This window comes from Cucurbita pepo, chromosome LG01, assembly GCF_002806865.2.
Source record: "Cucurbita pepo subsp. pepo cultivar mu-cu-16 chromosome LG01, ASM280686v2, whole genome shotgun sequence".
Classification (NCBI taxonomy): Eukaryota; Viridiplantae; Streptophyta; class Magnoliopsida; order Cucurbitales; family Cucurbitaceae; genus Cucurbita; species Cucurbita pepo.
This window is the reverse complement of record NC_036638.1, coordinates 20,263,744-20,284,439: the sequence shown is the minus strand read 5'-3', so window position 1 is coordinate 20,284,439 and position 20,696 is coordinate 20,263,744. Positions and strand designations below refer to the sequence as shown.

The window sequence follows — 20,696 nt, the reverse complement described above, 5'->3', positions numbered from 1 at the left end:
GAGAAAACCGAAGAAAGAGCGGGCGAGTGCTTGCTTGAGAAAAATGGAAGGAGAATGGAAAGAATCAGGGTTCTCTTTAACGTCAGGTCCTTCTATTAATTTGGATGCCGGATTTCTAATCTTCGAGCTCTAAGGAAGGTTTTTGTTCATGGCGGAGCCTGGTAGAAGCCTCATCTCTGCCGACAAAGGTTCTGTTCGGCGTTGTCAGGTTTCATTTGGGCTTAAATGTTTTCGTTTTTTGATTTGGGTCAGTGACTGATTCTCTTGTCTAAGGATCTGATAGAATGAAGTTTGGGTTCGTTTTCGTTTTGTTATTCTGTTCAATTTGAAATGGAACGATTGTTCTGGTTGATTGTTCTGTGCACTTGGTAGAGATTTTGGGAGATAGGTTTTGACATCCGAAGTTGAAAGGTGCTGTTTCGCCTGGAATTTTTGGATCTTTTGGAGTGAAGATATTGAATTCTGTTCTGCATTTAGAGTGCATAAGGGAGTTTTGTTGTGTACTTTGTGAATTAGACCATCGCCATGGATGGGATTGGGGAATCTTCTCAATCTGGGTCTGGAATTGTTGATTCTAAATCTTTGGGAAGTGGGGTTGTTCGTGAAGACAATAGGGTTGCTGAACAAGTGTCGCCCCTGGGAGGTGGGGGGAGGAATACTAGTCCATTGGGTAGGGCAGGATCCAGAAATACTAGTCCTTCGAGGCAGAAGGTTATAAAGACCAAACCTCGTGGTCTAGATGAAGAAACAGTTACAACATTTAGTAAAGCATCCCATCCAGATGTTCAAATGGAAGATGGTATATGGGCGATGCTGCCTGAAGATTTGTTAAACGAGATCTTAGCTAGAGTTCCTCCATTTTTAATCTTTAGGCTTCTTTCTGTTTGTAAAAAGTGGAATTCTATACTTCAAGACACTAGTTTTCTTAAATTTCATGCACAAGTGCCTTCACATGGGCCTTGTCTTCTCACATTTTGGAAGAATTCTCAAACCCCCCAATGCTCAGTCTTCAGCTTGCCATTAAAAACATGGTATAAGATTCCATTCACATTTTTGCCTCCTTGGGCATTCTGGTTGGTTGGTTCATCTGGCGGTCTTGTTTGCTTTTCTGGGCTTGATGGACTAACTTTCAAAACCTTGGTATGCAATCCCCTCACACAAAAGTGGAGGGCCTTGCCAAGTATGCACCATAATCAGCAGAGGCAGCTGATTTTGGTTGTTGATCGGACTGATCGGTCATTTAAAGTCGTAGCGACTAGTGATATTTATGGTGACAAGTCCCTGCCCACTGAAGTTTATGACTCAAAGCTGAACCGTTGGTCACTTCATCAAACTATGCCTGCTGTAAATCTCTGCTCCTCGAAGATGGCATATTGTGATTCCAAATTATACTTGGAAGCTCTTTCTCCGCTTGGTTTAATGATGTATCGGCTGGATACAGGCTATTGGGAACATATTCCTGCTAGGTTCCCTCGTTCTTTATTGGATGGGTATTTGGTTGCTGGTACACAGAAGCGCCTATTTCTTGTTGGAAGGATTGGTCTTTATAGCACTCTTCAAAGCATGAGAATTTGGGAACTAGATCATGCAAAAATTATGTGGGTGGAGATTAGTAGAATGCCACCTAAATATTTTCGTATTTTGTTGAGGTTATCGGCAGAGAGATTTGAGTGCTTTGGACAGGATAATCTGATCTGCTTTACATCTTGGAACCAAGGAAAGAGTCTTCTTTATGACGTCGATAAGAAAGTATGGTCTTGGATTGCTGGCTGTGCTTTGCAGTCATGTAACAGCCAGGTCTGCTTTTATGAACCAAGATTTGATGCTTCTGTATTCTGAGCTGACTTCTTTTTTTTTCCTTGATGATTCTTTATTACATCCATTCTTATCTGAGGCACAATTTTTCATGACTTCTTCATGTACACATCCTTGTATATGGTTTCCTCACTTTGTGATTACTGGCCGATCATCTAAGTTTCTTCTGCTGTTTGCTGGATTAATTCCATTCCATGGTCATAATTCTAGGAGGCCAATTTTGTTTGCAAGGTTTAGCAGTAGTAAGAATAGTTTCAACCAAGACTTTCCTTGCATGGGTTTAATGACGTGCTAGCTTGAGCATGGGATGAACTGCATTCAAGAAAATTATATGTGGTTGGTATTTGGGAAGAATGGAAGCCAAGCTTGTATTTTCAGATGTGTTGGTTTAGGTTCAGTTCGAGTTATCTCTATGGAAATTAGCTCCATTGCTCTTGCAGTTCAATCTGAGATATTATTGTGAGCTGCTGACTTCAAAGTTCAACTATGACGATCAAGAATGTCAATGCCAAATTTCAGGAACTTGCAGTGCTGGGTTTGGTTCTTGGTCACTAGCTGCTCAAGTTAAACGTAGTGCTTCAAGAGGTTCTTAACAATCTGAGCTTTCAGGCGAACTTCTATGGTTGGAGTTGAAAACCGAAATTGTTGTTTTGATCATTGCATATATATAGGCTTCAGAAATTTTCTCAAATGTAAAATGATTGATTTGTACGATCTGTTCAGGACGTTATAAAAAGGACAATTTCTTCAAGTCGAACGGGAACTCTTATACCAAACCAGATATTGTCCCTTGCTATGTTTTTAAATCTAATGTTAATTGGCTTCAAAAGTCTTAAGTCTTGATTCCCCCCCTCATCGTAATTACTAATTACTGTTAGGACTAATATTGTCAACAGATTGAAGCTTGCCTTCTGAGATGAAATCCAGTATTTCACCAGTGTGAACTACCCTGTGGTTCAAAAAGTTGAATAATTTCAGATTTCATCTCATCTTAATACACCCCATCCCTTAGGCACAGGTTCTGATGGGGTTATTTTAGAAGTTGAGCTAAAGAATAGGGTGTCGTTCACTTAATAAGGTGCCAAATGGCCTGCAAGATCAAGCTTATGTTGCCATCAAGGATACTGTTTTTTCACATTGATTCATAGTATGCTGTTACCTCAAAGTTGAAAGGAAAGCAAATGTAATTGTAGCACGGAGATAGATCAAGAAGGCAAAGTTCTCTCCAGTTTGAGTTATTATCTTGGAACCCGCAGGCCTCTTTGGAATACTCCAAACCATCTTGGGTGAAAAACTCTCGACTTTGCCGAGGATTTGGGATCGTTCAGCTTATTTTGCATCAATCCCGTTACATCATCAGACTTAGGAAGCCATTGAATTGTGAATCATTGAAGGTAAACACTGGTCCCCATCTGTACCTTTTTCTTTGCTTGCATGAAAAGAAAACAATCCATAGGGCTAGGTAATGGAAAAAAGTCTTCAAATCCTCTATATTTTACTTATTTCTAACGAGCATTTCAAGTTCTGCACGCATCAAGAATGTATATGATACAAGAGATGGGCTTCGAAATCCTAGCTTTAACTTGATTTTGAGTCTATTTATTTGAAGCTCTCATTCCCTTTTTCCAATGTGAAACGCTTATACAGGAGAATTAAGTAACTAGTGAACAGTTCTATGGGTTTTCTTTATCATCTTCGTAGTTGGGAAGTCTCTTGCACTCACTATTCGAGGCATATTTTGCAGTTTTTATGAATCTGTATGTTGCTGTTTCTTAATGTGTTCTTAAATTCTTATATAAGGTGTAAAAGCTGGCTTACAGGAACTAAAGAAAATGCTTGATTGTTACGAAGGGTATGCTTCATTTCATTATTAGCTTAAAAAATAAACTCTTTTTCGCTTCTGCTTTTCTACATATTATACTGGGGGTTTCTGATTAGGCAACAGGATCACAATTTCAGCAGAAAATTCCCCATGATATTGGTAGAATTGTTTAGGAAGAAGATCATTTGAGTACTTACTAACGAAAAGGGTGGATAGAGATTAGAGAAGAGATGCCGAATGGTGTTAAAAAGGATTCAAATAACATAGCTGAAGGAAGAGACCTTTAGATTGACTACGAGACCCTCAACGCCAACCTCCTAGACATAACTTCATGAATGCAAAGCATTGAGTTCATACCCTTTTTTCTACCTGGTGTGGTCTGTTTAGTTCATTCCATCTTTGTACTTTGAAGATTCATATATATCAATTATTAATCATCTGCTTTCAGGTAGCAACTGGCTAGAGAAGATGAAGAAAAACAAGGGAGGGAAGACTATGCGATTGGCTAAGCTTGAGAAGAAGAAGAGACGACTCGGTACTAGTTTCAAAAATATTCATAAACTTTAAAAAGTAATATTAAATAGTTTGAAAAACAATTTATGAGGTGTTGATAGATGATTTTTGTTCTTATATTGATGAATTTTTTAAAAGTTTAAAAGTGTTAATGCCGCTCTTAAGATTTCATGCATATTTAAAATATTGTACTAATTGTAGGTATTTTTGAACTTTTTTAAAAAAATTGAAAAGTATTAATAAAACTTTTTAAAAGTTGAATGGTTGCGGTCCGAAACTGGAATTAATAGTAAATGTATTATTGAAACATTTCAAGTTTAAAGTTTTTTTTTAGATAAAATATAAAATTTAAAAGTAAATTTATTCATTTAGCGTTGATTTCAATAATAAAAATAAAAAATTTAAAATTTAATTGATATCTACGATCTTAAACTTTCATTATCCCTATCCGTACCAACCTAATCAAATCGGTTGTCCAAATCAACCAAACAGCTGAAATATCAAAATTAATTTAATTAAAAACTTTAGATTAAATCATGAACCTCTATAATTTAAATTTTTTAAATTTTGATCTCAATTGTTTAATTAAATATTAATAAAAACTCTGAAGGTTGATAATTCAGAATTGATGTTGGTATGAAAGAAGATTATGAAATTCAAAATTTGAACTCAATTAATCTTAGTTTACCGATTAACATTGTTGTTTGTTATTCATTGGGAATTAAACTTCCAGTAATTAATATATTAAAAGAAATTAGAAAGAAGGATAATAATATTAATAAAAAATTCTTTCATTTGTTTTCTCCGGCGCTTCAACGTTCATATCGTCGACGGTTTTCCAAGGTCAAAGTCAAAACGGTCTTCAGAGCCGTTACCCGCCATTCTCGGATGCCAGCTGTCACGGACCCTGCGTGCGCGGTTATATATATCTCCCGCACGCACACTCTCTTCTTCAGCACATTCTCATACTACAATCAGAGCGCTCCATCAACGGCCTCTTCCCTTTTCAGTGTTCGTTGGATAGTTACAAGGCTCCATCAACGCCCTCTTCTCTTTTGAGTGTTCGCTGCCCAAACCAAACGCTACATTGTTACCAGGCAATCGGAGGAACAGAGAGCAGAATTGAAAGAAGTTTCTCGCCTCGTTTCGGTGATGAAAAATAGAGGTGAAGTACCGTGATGATGACTCTGCTCTCTCTTCCTCTGATTGCCTTCAAATTTCGTTTCAGCCTTTTAGTTTATGCGTACTTCGATCGCTGTTTTGAGTTTGAAATTTTAAGGGTACAGTAATGATTCTGCTCTCCCTTCCTCCGATTGCCTTAAAATTTCGTTCTCAGCCTTTTAGTTTTACGGGTAGTTTGGTCGCCGGTCTGAGTTTGAAATTTTAAGGGTACAGTGACAATTCTGCTCTCTTCCTCCGATTGTCTTAAAATTCTGCTCTCTTCCTCCGATTGCTTTAAAAATTTCGTTCTCAGCCTTTTTGTTTATGCGTAGGTTGGTCGCTGTTTTGGGTTTGAAATTTTAAGGGTACTGTGACTATTCTGCTCTCTCTTCCTCCGATTGCCTGAAAATTTCGTTTTCAGCCTTTTAGTTTATGCGTAGTTTGGTCGCTGTTTTGGGGTTGAAATTTTAAGGGTACTGTGATGATTCTGCTCTCTCTTCCTCCGACTGCCATAAAATTTCGTTTTCAGCCTTTTAGTTTTACGGGAAGTTTGGTCGCCGGTCTGAGTTTGAAATTTCAAGGGTATAGTGATAATTCTGCTCTCTTCCTCCGATTGCCTTAAAATTTCATTACAGCCTTTTAATTTTATGCGTAGTTTGGTCGCTGTTCTGTGTTTGAAATTCATATTTAGGAATTCACTGGAGAACTTCAGAGGTTATTCTTATTTAGGGGTACAAAAATTAATTCAAGTGAACAAAATAAAATGATCCAGGGGTCAAAAGAAGCTACAAAGGATATAAGAAGGCGTTCCAGTTAATGCAAATATCCTGTAACGAATATCGAACAAATGACTTTGAGAGAGAACACCAAGTTTAGACGAGCTTATTCGATTCTTTGATTTCTTAAAATCTATAATTTTAATCAAATAGCTTTCACTGCATTAATCCATAGTTCAATTAGGAAACACGCTGAATATTGAAAACAAAGAACCACTCTTCTAGTCTTCTATCTTAATCTCAAAGATGAAAAAGAGCTCTTTCAGTCTTCTAGCTCGTCCAACAATAAGTATAAAATTTTTTAGCTTGTTTTTGGTAGAACTTGAATTATATATTTACTATTTTATCAATGCCAAGGGAGCTTTGAGAGCTCCCACCTCTCCTCAATGCTCAACCAAGCTACAATTCAGCAAAGCGGCCTTAATATTACCCTCTAAAAAACTCATCATGTATACATTTTGGTGATTTGGGGTCTAGTTTTCTGGCACTAATATTCTTTAGGCTGTTATATGGCATGATAACATACTTTCTATGGTTTCTTTAGAAGTTTTTGTCTTGCTAGCTTGCTTCATTGGAAACTATTATATGGGTCGCCAGTCACCTGACAAGGTGCAAAAATGTTGTAAATGGGATTTGACAATTGAATAACACTATAAAATTATTCGTGTTGGATTATTTTATGCACAAGCAATAAAATAAGTTAATTCTTGATGCAAAATTTTGAAAATTGATATTTGTATCTACATTCACCAGATCACCCATTTACGCCCTCTTTCTGTGAGGAGACACTGCGTTCAGAGGTAGTAGTGCAGTTTCTTGATGCTAACTTCATCTGTTGGGGAGCACTTGCAAACAGAGGAGATGGTCTGCAGATGGCTACAACATTGGGAGCTACCAATTTTCTCTTCTGTGCTGTAATTGCTCCAGCTCCAGGTGAAAACATAACAGTCCTGCAACAGGTTGGTTTGGCTTGAGTTCCAAATTCTCTGTTTTAATTAAACTCTTTTGCAGATCCCCCTCTCATATTTCTGAGGATGTCTATAGGGCGTCAGTTGATTGGCTTAATAAACGTTCTCTCGAGGCACTCAACTCTTTCGCTTTATGGTCTTTAGATAGCATTCTTGCTGACTTTGCGACTCAACAAGCTAGTGCCAAATGCTCTAAAAAGGGAGCACAACATGCTTCCTCAAAATCTCAGGTATCAGTGGTTTGTTTATTTGAAGTTTATTAACTAGTTTTCAACCTTGTTTGTTTTCTGGAAGTTTATAAAGCAAAAATGTACTGCAGGGACTTCAAGGATGATCTAAAAGAGGCTGAAAAGCCTAGGAAATCTATTTCTTTGACGAAATTAGAGTGTTAAAGCCATCTTCGGCAAGAAATGGAATCCCACATAGATTGATACTACAATACCTAATAATGGTAATAATAATACTACAATTTTCTGTATGATTCAAGAATTAATATATTACTGCATAACAGGTTGCCCTATTTGTAGTCGTCCTAGCAATGGTATTACGAAGAAAACCTGAGATTGATATTAATAAGGGAAAACTCGGACAAGCTTCCAGTACTTGTCTGGATGATAGTTCAGGTGAATTGATATTAATGTGTTTTATAATTCATTGATGTTTAGTTTCTTTTTTTATGCTTCTTATACTGGATTTCCTTATTCCCATGTCAGGCTTGTCAAGCAGATCTTGCAATAGGGCTTTATGCATGGGCACATTACCTTTTGCCCATAGTTAGTAGTAGAAGTTGTAATCCCCAGTCTAGAGTGAAGGTCGGTATAGTCAAGGGAACTGTTGCTGTTATCTAATATGCTGAAAACAATATGCAATTTTTTTTATTTTTTTTTTTTCTTGACATTGTACTATTTGCAGGCTACTGAAAGGTTTGAGGCTATCTATCCAACCTTGAAGGAGGTTGCACTTGTTGGCTCTCCTGGTAGTAAAGCATTGAAACAAGTTTCACAGAAGATATTTAGTTTTGCTGCCAAAGCAGCAGGAGAAAGTATGATACTTTGATTTTTTTTTTTTTTTTTTTTTTTTTTTTTTTTTTTTTTTTTTTTTTTTTTTTTTNTTTTTTTTTTTTTTTTTTTTTTGTACCTTTTTGCATATCAACAGTGACTGAGAGAATATCCATTAATAGGTGTTTCAGAGCTATCTGGAGAAGCAACTAACGTTTTCATTTGGTGTTTGACGCAAAATGTTGATTGCTACAAGCAATGGGTGAGTTATTCTAGTTCTCTTCCTATACATTTAATCATTTTCATTCCAATTTTCAACTGATCTGGAATATTTTCAAATTCATCCTTTAAAATATGCAATTGTATTTTGCAGGACAAGATTTATGAGGATAACCTAACCTAGAAGCTAGTGTTTCTGTTTTGAAAAAGCTTTCTGATGACGCCGAACTAGGCACCTCTTTCGAGTATGGGAAGCCGAAAATCCCCTGGTAACGAAACTACACCAACTAGTTAGTCCTTTTAAATCCTTCTTGTAATCCTCTTGAGGATACAAAAGTAGTGGCTTTAGTAAGTTTTTAAGTTAATGCTGCTCAACAAGGCTCAATACTCATTTTAGCATCTTTTGATAAGCCTTTGTGACTTGTTATTTAATGGTGTTAACTTTAAAATTTTGTATGTTAATCATGTATGACATATATAGCATGATAACATCCTCTGATTAAGTTACATTACTTTTTTCTTAAAGGTAGAAGGAGTTTGGTCAGCTGAAGAGGAAAAGGCAGAGTCTAAGAAAGAATTTGGTGCAGAGTCTAAAAAGAGGTAAGCTTCTGAGGGGAGTGAATTTGAGAAAGTATGTTTTCTATGGTTTCTTTAGAAGTTTTTGTCTTACTAGCTTGCTTCATTGGACATTATTATATTGGTTGCCAGTCACCCGACAAGTTGAAAAAATGTTGTGAATGAGATTTGGAAATTGAATAACACTAAAAAATTATTCACGATAAACCATGTTAGATTATTTTATGCATATACAATAAAATAAGTTAATTCTTGATTCAAAATTTTCAAAGTTGATATTTGGTGCTTATTTAACTCCGTGCACTAGAGTTATAGATTGGCCTATCAAATATGGATCATGTAAATATTATTTTAGATTATTCTATTCACAAACAAGCTAGAATTAGGGTCAAACTTTAACAAAATATAATAAATGTCCACTTTTAATGGTTTTAAATTATCCATATCTCATTGGTTTGTCATTATTGCTCATATTTCCTTTGCTAATGTAGAAGATTTACTTTAGTAACTGTGTTGTAAAATTTTCAGATGGAAATGGTGGACATAGATGGATAATAAGTTGAGGTCATGTACAAGGAATCCAACTTCAATTGCTACTTTAAACACTTCACGTAAGAAATTTTCTATTTGACATCATGAACTACCATATGTCTGATTTGGTTCTCATAGGAATTACATTTTTGGCAATGTTGTGTTTCTAATAAGGTTAGATTCCTATGTTTAACTTTTATTATGTCTTTGTTTTTCTTTTTTGATGTTCTTTGTGCTTCTGATATCATGTTTTTATTTCAAGAGTAAATGATTAAACTACAATAGAGGATTGTAATGAATGTTAAAGTTGAAAGAGGTTCATGAGTAAGGAATTAAATTACATCTTTTGTTTCATGAGCTTTTTAGGTAGTTATGAATGGATCTTTTTTCATTAAAAAAATGAAAGTGAAGCTTTCATGAAGATCAAATAAAAGAATACAAGAGGAACACTAGAAAACCATCCCTAGAGGAACCCAATTGACCTATAGAGGTGCTCAAATCAGGCAAAATAAGACCTAAAGAATTGTTTAAAAGAAACGGGTGTCATATCCCCAAGAGGAGCCCAATTGACCCAAAAAGATAATCCAATCAAACAAAAAAAGATTTAATGGTAATTACAAAAAATTGTACATAGAGGTGTGATCTAATAAGGCTACACTGCACCCAAGGTCTTCCAATCATTTTGGGTACAAGGTTGATGATGTCACAACTTGTTGGTACTAGAAAGGAAATATGCTCCAACATATAAGGAAAAACATAAGGATGGCCAAGAAAGACTTTAAGTACATGGCCTTAAGGCAGGACAAAAGGCCACAAGGGCAAATTAGAAAAACATGTCTAGAAGGACAAATCGATGCAAGGACCCTCAAGGAACTTGGAAGGACATAACTAAGACCAATTACTCCCCCAATGCATGGTAAGAAAAGTGAACTTCCGAAAGTTTTTAAGAGGGGGAGAATTTGTAAGAGCCCAAGTAAGATTAAGATACTCGAGTAAGTTTAAGGTGCTCAAAAAAGGTTTGAGGGATCCGAAAAATGGATTAAGAGACCCAAGGAAGGTTAATGGACCAAACAAAGAGATTTTCAATGCCCTGGCAAGGAATTATAAAGATTCAAACCTTTGAAAAAAGTTTAAAAAGAAATACTATTACTCCAAGGAAAGACCGACTTAAGACTCGAAAACCCACCAATAAGCCTTGTATAAGAAGGAAAAAGAGAAGTCTCTAAAATACAACCTCGAAGGAACAAGGTTGATTATGTCAAAACTTGTTGGGTACAAGGAAGGAAATATGCTCCAAGATAGAAGGAAAAACACAAGGATGGCCAAGAAAGACTTAAGGACATGGCCTTAAGGCCGGACAAAAGTCCACAAGGGAAAATTAGAAAAATATGTCGGAGAAGGAAAAATCGATGCAAGGACACTCAAGGAACTTGGAAGGACATAACTAGGACCAAGTACTCCCCCAATGCATGGTAAGAAAAGTGAACTTTCGAGGACAACAATTTTTAAGAGGGGGATTATTTGTAAGAGTCCAAGTAAGATACTCGGGTAAGTTTGTGGTGCTGAAGAAATTTGTAAGGGATCCAAAAAAAGGATTAAGAGACCGAAGGAAGGTTCGAGGACAACAATGCATGGTAAGAAAAGTGAACTTTCGAGGACAACAATTTTTAAGAAGGGGATTATTTGTAAGAGTCCAAGTAAGATTAAGATAGTCGGGTAAGTTTGTGGTGCCGAAGAAATTTGTAAGGGATCCAAAAAGGAAGGTTAATGGGCCAAAGGAAGACATTTTCAATGCCCTAGCAAGGAATTATAAGGATTCAAGCCTTTGAAAAAGAAATAGTATTTACTCCAAGGAAAAACTGACGCAAGACCCGAAAACCCATCAATAAGTCTCTAAAATACAACCTTAAAGGAACAAGGTTGATTATGTCAAAACTTGTTGGGTACCCGGAAGGAAATATGCTCCAAAATATAAGGAAAAACACAAGGATGACCAAGAAAGATTAAGATACTCGGTAATTTTAAGGTGCCCAAGAAATTTATAAGGGATCCATAAAAAGAATTAAGAGACCCAAGGAAGGTTAATGGGCCGAACGAAGAGATTTTCAATGCCCTAGCAAGGACTTATAAGGATTCAAGCCTTTGAAAAAGGTTTGAAAAAGAAATAGTGTTTACTCCAATGAAAGACGGATGTAAGACCCGAAAACCCACGAATAAGCCTTGTACAAGAAGGAATGAGAGAAGTCTCTAAAATACAACATGGAAGGAACAAGGTTGATTATGTCAAAACTTGTTGGGTACAAGGAAGGAAATATGCTCCAAGATATAAGGAAAAACACAAGGATGGCTAAGAAAGACTCAAGTTCATGGCCTTAAGGTAGGACAAAAGGCCCTGCTAAGAAAGACTCAAGTTCATGGCCTTAAGGTAGGACAAAAGGCCACAAAGGGCAAAATAGAAAAATATGTCGGAGAAGGACAAATCGATGCAAGGACCCTCAAGGAACTTAGAAGGACATAACTAAGACCAAGTACTCCCCCAATGCATAGTATGAAATTCGAGGACAAAAGTTTTTAAGAGAGGGAGAATTTGTAAGAGCTCAAGTAAGATTAAGATACTAGGGTAAGTTTAAGGTGCCCAAGAAAGTTTTAAGAGATCCAAAAAAAGGATTAAGAGACCGAAGGAAGGTTAATGGGCCAAAGGAAGAGATTTTCAATGTTGGGCAAGAAATTTTAAGGATTGAAGCCTTTGAAAAAGGTTTGAAAAAGAAATAGTATTTACTCCAAGGAGACTTTGAAACCCTAAAACCCACCATTGTACAAGAAGGAACAAGAGAGGTCTCTAAAATACAACCGTGAAGGAACAAGGTTGATTATGAAGTCAAAAGTTGTTGGATACGAGGAAGGAACTATGCTCCAAGATATATGGAAAAACACAAGGATGACCAAGAAAGACTTGTGATCTCAAGAAAGGATCTGAAGAAGACTGTCAAGAATAACAAATACCGGAAGAATAAATGCATGACCTTAAGGCATGACAAAAGGCCACAAGGGAAAATTAGAAAAACATGTCGGAGAAGGAAAAACTCATGCAAGGATCCTCAAGGAACTTGGAAGGACATAACTAAGACCAAGTACTCCCCCAATGCATGGTAAGAAAAGTGAACTTTCGAGGACGCAAGTTTTTAAGAGGGGGAGAATTTGTAAGAGCCCAAGTAAGATTAAGATACTCGGGTAAGTTTAAGGTGCCCAAAAAAAGTTTGAGGGATCCGAAAAATGGATTAAGAGACCCAAGGAAGGTTAATGGATCAAAGGAAGAGATTTTCAATGCGCTAGTATGGTAAATGTAGGACTATATTTTTTAATAGACTATTAAAAAATGAAGAAAGGTTGGAATCTAAGTTCTAAGATGTCATATGACATAAGAAGTATGAAAGAATTTGAATCAAAGACAATTGAAAAGCGAAGAATTGTTGGAATCGAGTTACAAAGGATCACAAAAAGAGGTCCGGGAAGTTTTAAGGAAGGAAGCATTAGAAAAAAAGAATTTGCTTAATTTGTGATAAAGAAAAGTTGATTTGTATTTTGTCTTTTAAGTTAGGTAATGAACAATCTTTTGAATCTTTCGAGTCTCATAGTTATGTATGTAAGGAAGGAAAATAAGTTTGGATAAGAGAATTGTGGGTTAAAGTACGAAATTAGACTCAACTTTTTGATAATCGACGATCTTCTAAACTTTTTTAGTTTAATGGTTTATTATAAAAGGACGGAAGATGGATAAGTTTGGATACAAGAATTTTCTTTTTTTTTTTGGTAAAGTATGAGATTGGAATTCAATTTTTGATTGATGATTTCTTGCCATTCTTTAGATCTAAAATAATATTTGATGTAGTATTTGTCTAATGAGGTTTAATTTGTGACATGTAAATGAAGTATTGTGATGATGAAATTGGGTACTTAATTGGAATGATCTATGTGGCAAGTGAATAAAGTATTATGATGACGAAATGAGGTACTTTCTCGAAATTGATAGCTTCCTTCTCGAGTCCCCCTTAGATTATCACTAAGAAGAAGAGGAAGAGAATAGAGTAGAGTTAAAGGTTCCGGTCAGGGAATAGAGTCTTTGGTTCAAAAACACACCAACATCATTGTAATCGAAGCCTAGTTTACGAGATTCAGGTTACTAAATAAGGTAAATAGGTAAAGCTGTCTCACATCTTCAAAGTGAAGGAGCGAAACCGAGTTACATAAAAGCATAATAGAGTCTTTGGTTCAAAAACACACCAACATCATTGTAATCGAAGCCCAGTTTACGAGATTCAGATTACTAAATAAGATAAATAGGTAAAGTTGTCTCACATATTCAAAGTGGAAGAGTGAAACCGAGTTACATAAAAGCATAATAGATACATCTTGTGTGGTCGATGGAGGATATGTGTTGGACGGCAGAAATTAAGACCTAAGAATAGAGAATTCTTGGAGAAGTTTGGTATAAGATTTCTTATGCCATAAGAATCTTCGTAATTTTTGGCCTATAGATTGAATAGACTAGACCCTCAAGGGGGGATTATCCAAAAGAAAAAGGAAAAAAAAATATATAACAAGTGTTTTCAACACCATTAGACCTAGCAAGAATAACAAAACCATTGTTATGAATTATTAGATTACACTAGCAAGATGACACAATGCCTCCCTCATATGAACCAGTGAATCAATCATGCTGTATAAATTTCAAGGAAAATAGACGGGCAACATTAAAGAAGAATTAAGTTTCATTTATGGTTGGGATGATATTTTAGAGTTATGGTGTTTCTCTAATTTATTTTAAGACTTATTTACATTGGCTAATTATGGTCATAAAATATTTCCATAGTGGCTAATTATGGTCATACAATATGAAAGTTGCAACTCTTGTAATACCTCAGAGAAGGTCAAGGATTTTAATTTTGAGGCTATATAACGCCATGTATCTTATTTTTGTACAAGAGGCTTGGAAAATGCAGTAAAAATAAGCATTTGTGCTTTTTTTTTTTTTTTTTTTTTTTTTTTTTNTATTTGCAATTCTAGTTTAGTTTGCATGTTTAGAATCACTCAAGTTTGACTGCTTGCTTGTGAAGTGATTTGAATCTCAAATAAATGTTCTTTCCTTGAGATCTTACTTGTTTGAGATTCGAATCACTCCACAAGCAAATCAAGCTTGAATGATTTTAAATATACAACCTAAACTATGTATATAATTGCAACGAAATTTAGTAGTGGGTTAAAAAAAAACACAAATGCTCATTTTTACTACTCCCTTCTATAAAAATAACATAATACATGGCTTTATATAGCCTCATAATTTGTAGCTGTATATGTATATAATTAGGCACAATGTAAATAAGCCTTAAAATACATTAAAAAAACACCATAGCTCTAAATTATCATCCACCCAAAATTTGTAACCATCTAACAATAAATAAAGTTTGATTCTTCTTTAATGTGGCTTGAATGGCACCATCTTGTGATAATTTGAACAACATTTTCTTCACATTTTTCTTTAAATTTATATAGCATGATTGATGGGTTAAACATGATTTTGGGATTTTTGCCAATGGTCATACAGTCTCATATCTTTTATAGGCAGATTTAAACTCACACTGGAATGGAATCTCAACGGCTCAGGCTCAGGATCTTACCTAACCGCACTCACTTTCACCAGCGACGATTCTCATCCTTTTGCCGATTCCATGGCCATTCTCAAACGCAGGAATCGCCGTGTCGGTACTACTCCACTGTTCTGGTTCTTCAAACCTCTTTCCATCTCTCTTCCTTATCTCTGTTTACACTAGACTAGAATGTGCGCGCTATCTCGGAGAGATGCATTTGGAGTTCTGTGGTTGGAATTGAGAGATTTGAGGTTTGATCTTAATTCCGTTTCGCAGAAGGCATTGTTGGAAGTTATATAGTTTCTGATGACTTTTAGTTGCTTCTCTTTATCAACGTAGCTTAATCTCCATTTGAAATGAGCTTGTGTTTTGAGAAATCAAAATATGTGAATACAGGACTTGGTTGGACAAGAGACAAAAGAGTTTAATCTCGGGGGAAAATTTTTGCCTCCTGGGTGGCTATCTTCGTATGAATCAGATGAAGCAAGTGAAGCTTGATGGTGGAAATCATGAAGACGAGTTTGTGATAGGTATTTGGAATCCAGTGAAAAATGTTGTATCAATAAAATGTGTTCTAGTGTTGTTTCTGTTTCTGTAATATTTAGATGTTCTATGTTTCTACATAGGCTGAAGGATCGGGGCGACATATACTGGTGGTATACAGGCCTATCCTTGAAGGTGCGTGCTTGCTTATTTGCTAGAATGAAGATTCATAGCTATTAAACAACACTTGGAATCCCTCCTGAACTCCACTCACCTACTCCAGCTCTCTCGTTTTTATGTAGGTGATGGTTTCTTCTATCTACTAAATTAAAAGGGCTATCTGCCATTGGCAAGGATATCATGTGTGGCAAAGAGGTACCTCTCACTTTAGCTCTAACACAAATTTGTGCATACATTATTCTGGAATTTCTTTGACATGAACACTGTTTGGTGGTCAATAATGAATGTGAATATAGGAAGGCATATATGGCTACGCTCATAATACTTCAAGCTACTATTTTCTAGTTTCCAGCAGTACCTACTTTCTTTATTTATTTTTCATATACCCTTGAAATTTCAAATTTTTTTAAAAATATAGTTAATGGTGGTATATGAGCAATTATGATTAAATACATGCTCTGTGTTTGATACTATTTTAGTTCATATAGTCTCAAATGTCCAAAATTTAGCTTATACATTTTTAATAAATCTTGAAATTGTTTGGTACTCATCCAATCTTGGAAAAGATTATTTGAAATGAACTTAAGTTAGTTTTGTCTGTTCTGAAATAAGGCGGGATCATTGCCTACTTTGTTTGAAGGTTCAATCTTTAGAAGAAACAAGCATGGTGGTGGGTTAAAAAAAAAAAGATATGTTTTTGGAGAACATTTGGATGAATCTAGGTTTGCCCATAATACACTTTCGAACAACTCTTTTTCTTCTTAATTACATTTTATTTTTCTATTTTTTTATTTTTTTAAAAAAAATAAAATTTATGTTTTAACTCAATTATTATTTAATTAAGTAATTTTTAATATTTGTATAAGTTCTTAACTAGTTACTTCCTTTCAAATATTTTTCTAAATTATATTTTTTTTTAAAATTAAACAATATTATTTTAGTTCATATGGGAAGTAAAATAGTAAATATAAAATTTTGAAATTAGTAAAATCTTTTTTAAGATTTGATTTTGCCATATTCATATATGTATTTATATACTCTTTCTTTTACCTCAAAATCATTTTTCGTAACTTTTTCAAACAATAAATTCAAAAGAAAATTAAAGTAACTTAACAATAAGCCAAATAAATAATGATTAATTAAATAAGTCTTGATTTGATTTGACTATATTTCTTATTAATTAAATAAACATTAAATAGTGACAAATAATAAAATAATTAAAATTACTCTCTTAACCTTTAAATTTATATTTATTTAGTTTCTTAATTTTTATTAGTGTTCATTAAGTCTATATTCAATTTATGAATTTTCTATTAAAAATAAAATTAAACGAGCGCCGACGCCTTCTTCTCTTCACCAACATACCCAAATCAGTTCTTCTGATCATCACCCATCTCTTCCTCTGCCGTCCTCCGCCGCTCTTGGCGTCAGATGCCGTCCTCCCCCAAGTCTCCAGCCGCCGCCTAATCAGATGGCTGATGAAGTTGGCGATCGTAGTCGGAGTTTGGAGAATCTAAAGAGAACCCATATTATTAATCGAATATATGAATTTATATTGGAAGTTGCAAACTGTAATGAATATGTTGAATTTAAATATTACTGAATAAAGTATTATGAAAAAATTCAAACTCAAAAGGAAAAGTCAGAAGTAGTTTGCATACGATAGGAGGGTGCATACGAAGGAACAGTGATAGAAGAAGACGAGAGTAATGACGGCTGATATGTGTTGTGATTGTGACATAAATTATTGGACCAATGGGATTTGGGTTCCCACCAAATACGAATTCTCTAATATCCCATTCGCCTCCGCTTCCCTTTTCTTTTTGCAAATTGCATTCTCTAGACTGGGTCCTCTTTGCTCCTATTTAATCTTTGACCCAACTGGAAATTACCATCACAACCGAGGAAATTCATTCCGGGATCGCTGTTCTTCAGCCGACGAGGTCTAAGGAGTTCGTGTCTGTTCAGGGTTTTGCTTAATTTCATCAATTTCGTTTGTTTTCGCCCCTCTTTCGGAGTTCTGTAAGTTCTGGCTAATGGGATTTGGCTTTATCGTTGTTTCTGTACTTTTGCCTGCTTGCTATGATCGGCGATTGAGCGACTTCGCCGGAACTGTGCTGTATTGCTATTTGATTCACTAGTCTAGGTTTAGATGCTTCTTGTGTCAATATAACAGTTTTTGTGTAGTTCATTTGGAGTTTATAGGAATACCCATTTGTTCGAATAAATGGATTAGTGAGTAGCAACTTCCTCTGGCAAAGTCGTTGACATTTGATGAAAGAAACAGAGATTATTGTGATTTACATAACCTATGGAATATGAAATGAAATGATTGATCGTAAACGGATTATATGAGTCACAGAATGCGGCTAAAGATTAGGACAATGTGTGGGATGAAAAGAATGATTCTTGTCCTTCCATGTGTGATATAGCAAACTGTTGTTTATTGTTTGAGAATTTCATCATCATTCTTGAATATTGGATTTGGACGTTCCATTTTTCATTTGCCTTTTACATAAACATTTTGCAGGCTGCTGATCAGTAAACTTAACCTTCAGTTATCATTGTGCAAGATGTTTTCTCTGACTGAATATAATGAGGCTAAAGAATGAGTCATCAAGCTGATCTAGTTATCATTGGCATATCTGTTGGTTTGGCACTTGGTATTTTAATTGCTATCCTGGTATTTTATATCATCAGATGGTACCGAAAGAATGCGTATCTTCGGCGAAGTACAGATGAACGGAGTTTAGAAAATATTCAGATTCGAACGAATGGCTCGAATGCAAGTACTGAATTTAGTGCATCTCTTTCTGGTTCCATTGCTTTTCGGGGATCTGAAACGCTTCATAACGGTTCCTGGTCGCCTTGGAGGAGTCATCACCACAAAGACATAGTTGCTTCAGCATCCGGTGTTCTGAAGTACCCTTACAAGTATACACAATATTTAATATGGGCGTTGTTTTATGGTGAAATTATTTGTTCATGTGTTTATTTTTAAATACTTGACGTGAGACAAGCTGTGAAGTTATCTAATGCACTTGTTTCCCGTACTTTTCAGGGATATTCAGAAGGCTACAGAGAACTTCACTACGCTTTTGGGACAAGGGTCATATGGTCCAGTTTATAAAGCGAAGATGGCCAATGGAGCAGTTCTAGCTGTTAAGGTGCTTGCATCAGACTCCAAGCAGGGTGAAAAAGAGTTTCAAACGGAGGTTAGGGTACTAGCCATGTTTCCATTTCCGCCGTCTCGTGTAGTTATTCTATGTTCTTTTCCTACCAATCTCATGTATCAATATAGGATGGGTAATGTCTGTTGATATCACTTGTTTGTAACTAAGTTATGAGAGTTTCTGAACTTGAATGTTTTAGAGTTGGATAGTTATCCCGTGAAATTAGTCGAGGTGCATAGAAAGATATTAAGAACATAAATATCTCTAGGATGGTTTCTCATTAAAGGGAGGAGAAATTCAAGATAAAGTTAACTATTTATTACTTTAATTTTGTCCACTAATTATGTCATTAAATTACTCTTGTGGACTCTTTATATTGACTTTTATGTAGATACAGTGAACACTTTATACTAATATCCATAGTTTGGTTTGCTGTAGGTAAGTCTACTAGGAAGATTGCATCATCGTAATCTTGTGAATTTGATGGGGTACTGCATTGATAAAGGAAGCCATATGCTAATTTATGAGTTCATGAGTAATGGAAGTTTGGACGATCTTCTTTACAGTAAGTTTGAAGCTCATCAATCATTTAAAGATATCTTATGTTTTCTGAAAGTACAATCTTATGTTTTCTGGTAAATGTGGAAACCATGTTAGCATTTATAGCATGAAACTTGAAGATTTTTACTTTTTGTATATGATTTTCATGGTATACATGCATTCAGATTCAGAAAATCGTGTCTTGAGTTGGGACGAGAGGCTACAGATTGCTCTTGATATCTGTCACGGAGTCGAGTACCTTCATGAAGGGGTATTCTAAGTTTCTCATTTGTTCCTACTTTATTGGAGTAAGTGTTTGTTGGATAATTCATCTAGATTTTCTTGGATCAGGCTGTTCCGCCAGTCATACATCGTGATTTGAAGTCTGCCAATATACTGTTGGATCATACAATGAGAGCTAAGGTATGTTCTTGAGAGTATTTCTTATGGTTTGATATCTCACTCAAGGAATGCGAAGAATTTAAAGAACACTGGAGATCACCATAGATTTTAAGGGCTGGGATTTTATTTGAGAGTGAGAAATTCCATTTTTTTGTATTTACCATTCATCATTTTCATGCACATGTTATAGGTTGCTGATTTTGGGCTATCAAAGGAAGAAGTTTTTGATGGCCGGAATTCTGGTCTGAAGGGTACATACGGCTACATAGACCCAGCATACATGGCTACAAACAAGTTCACGATGAAGAGCGACGTCTATAGTTTCGGCATAATCATTTTTGAATTAATCACAGCCATTCATCCACACCAAAATTTAGTGGATTATATCAATCTCGTGAGTTTTTCCTCCATAGTACATAACTTTTTACCTTGAAGTACACATTTTCATGATTTTCAGACCAACATTTTCAGGCTGGAATGAGCCCTGATGGGATTGATGAGATAATTGATAAGCAACTAGGTGGAGAATACAACCTTGAAGAAGCAAGAAAGCTAGCTGAAATTGGTCATAGATGCTTGCATAATGTTCCGAGAAAACGACCTTTAATTAGCGAAGTTTCGCAGGCGATATTGAAGATAAAGCAGAGGCGACTTGGAAAAGTTAATAACATGTCTTTTGCTAGCATGGATCTTACAAGAGCAGTGAGCAGAATTGAGGAACAACAGGTGGAATTGGGTAGGATTGCTGGCATAGCGTGAATCATTTCTAATGATTTTAGATGTTTTTTCTTTTGGCTTTCCTCAATCTTTGTTATACGTTCTTCCATTTCCCCCTCTTAAAGAAAAAGAAATCATTGTTGTGTTGAACCTGTGGCTTTCATTTTACCCCTTTGC

General features: G+C 35.5%; 2 protein-coding genes and 1 long non-coding RNA gene across 4 annotated transcripts; all 3 read left to right on the top strand.

Annotated features, from left to right (window-relative positions):
- On the top strand, positions 1–4,251 carry LOC111777928. Its single transcript, XR_002812455.1, has 2 exons — positions 1–208; positions 4,086–4,251. It is a non-coding gene; the product is annotated as an uncharacterized LOC111777928 (long non-coding RNA).
- On the top strand, positions 202–2,566 carry LOC111777912 (F-box/kelch-repeat protein At5g15710-like). The gene has a single exon (XM_023657641.1). The coding sequence runs from the start codon at positions 526–528 to the stop codon at positions 1,837–1,839; it is 1,314 nt and encodes a 437-aa protein (XP_023513409.1). The 5' UTR covers positions 202–525; the 3' UTR covers positions 1,840–2,566.
- An 856-nt stretch (positions 4,252–5,107) lies between the features above and the next one.
- LOC111795252 (calcium/calmodulin-regulated receptor-like kinase 2) lies at positions 5,108–20,669 on the top strand. Of its 2 annotated transcripts, XM_023677560.1 has the most exons (22): positions 5,108–5,315; positions 6,841–7,020; positions 7,099–7,285; positions 7,375–7,506; positions 7,567–7,678; positions 7,769–7,867; positions 7,968–8,097; positions 8,236–8,315; positions 8,427–8,541; positions 8,799–8,872; positions 9,377–9,459; positions 14,999–15,275; positions 15,421–15,554; positions 15,651–15,702; positions 15,810–15,882; positions 18,218–18,621; positions 18,749–18,902; positions 19,299–19,425; positions 19,586–19,671; positions 19,752–19,823; positions 19,993–20,196; positions 20,274–20,669. In XM_023677560.1, the coding sequence occupies exons 16-22, from the start codon at positions 18,296–18,298 to the stop codon at positions 20,559–20,561; spliced, it is 1,257 nt and encodes a 418-aa protein (XP_023533328.1). In that variant the 5' UTR covers positions 5,108–5,315; positions 6,841–7,020; positions 7,099–7,285; positions 7,375–7,506; positions 7,567–7,678; positions 7,769–7,867; positions 7,968–8,097; positions 8,236–8,315; positions 8,427–8,541; positions 8,799–8,872; positions 9,377–9,459; positions 14,999–15,275; positions 15,421–15,554; positions 15,651–15,702; positions 15,810–15,882; positions 18,218–18,295; the 3' UTR covers positions 20,562–20,669. The 2 variants fall into 2 exon arrangements, with proteins under 2 accessions (XP_023533328.1, XP_023533335.1); XM_023677567.1 differs by lacking the exons at positions 5,108–5,315; positions 6,841–7,020; positions 7,099–7,285; ... (10 more) ...; positions 15,651–15,702; positions 15,810–15,882 and adding an exon at positions 17,440–17,709 and having other exon boundaries at positions 20,274–20,561.
- The last annotated feature ends 27 nt before the right edge of the window (positions 20,670–20,696 follow it).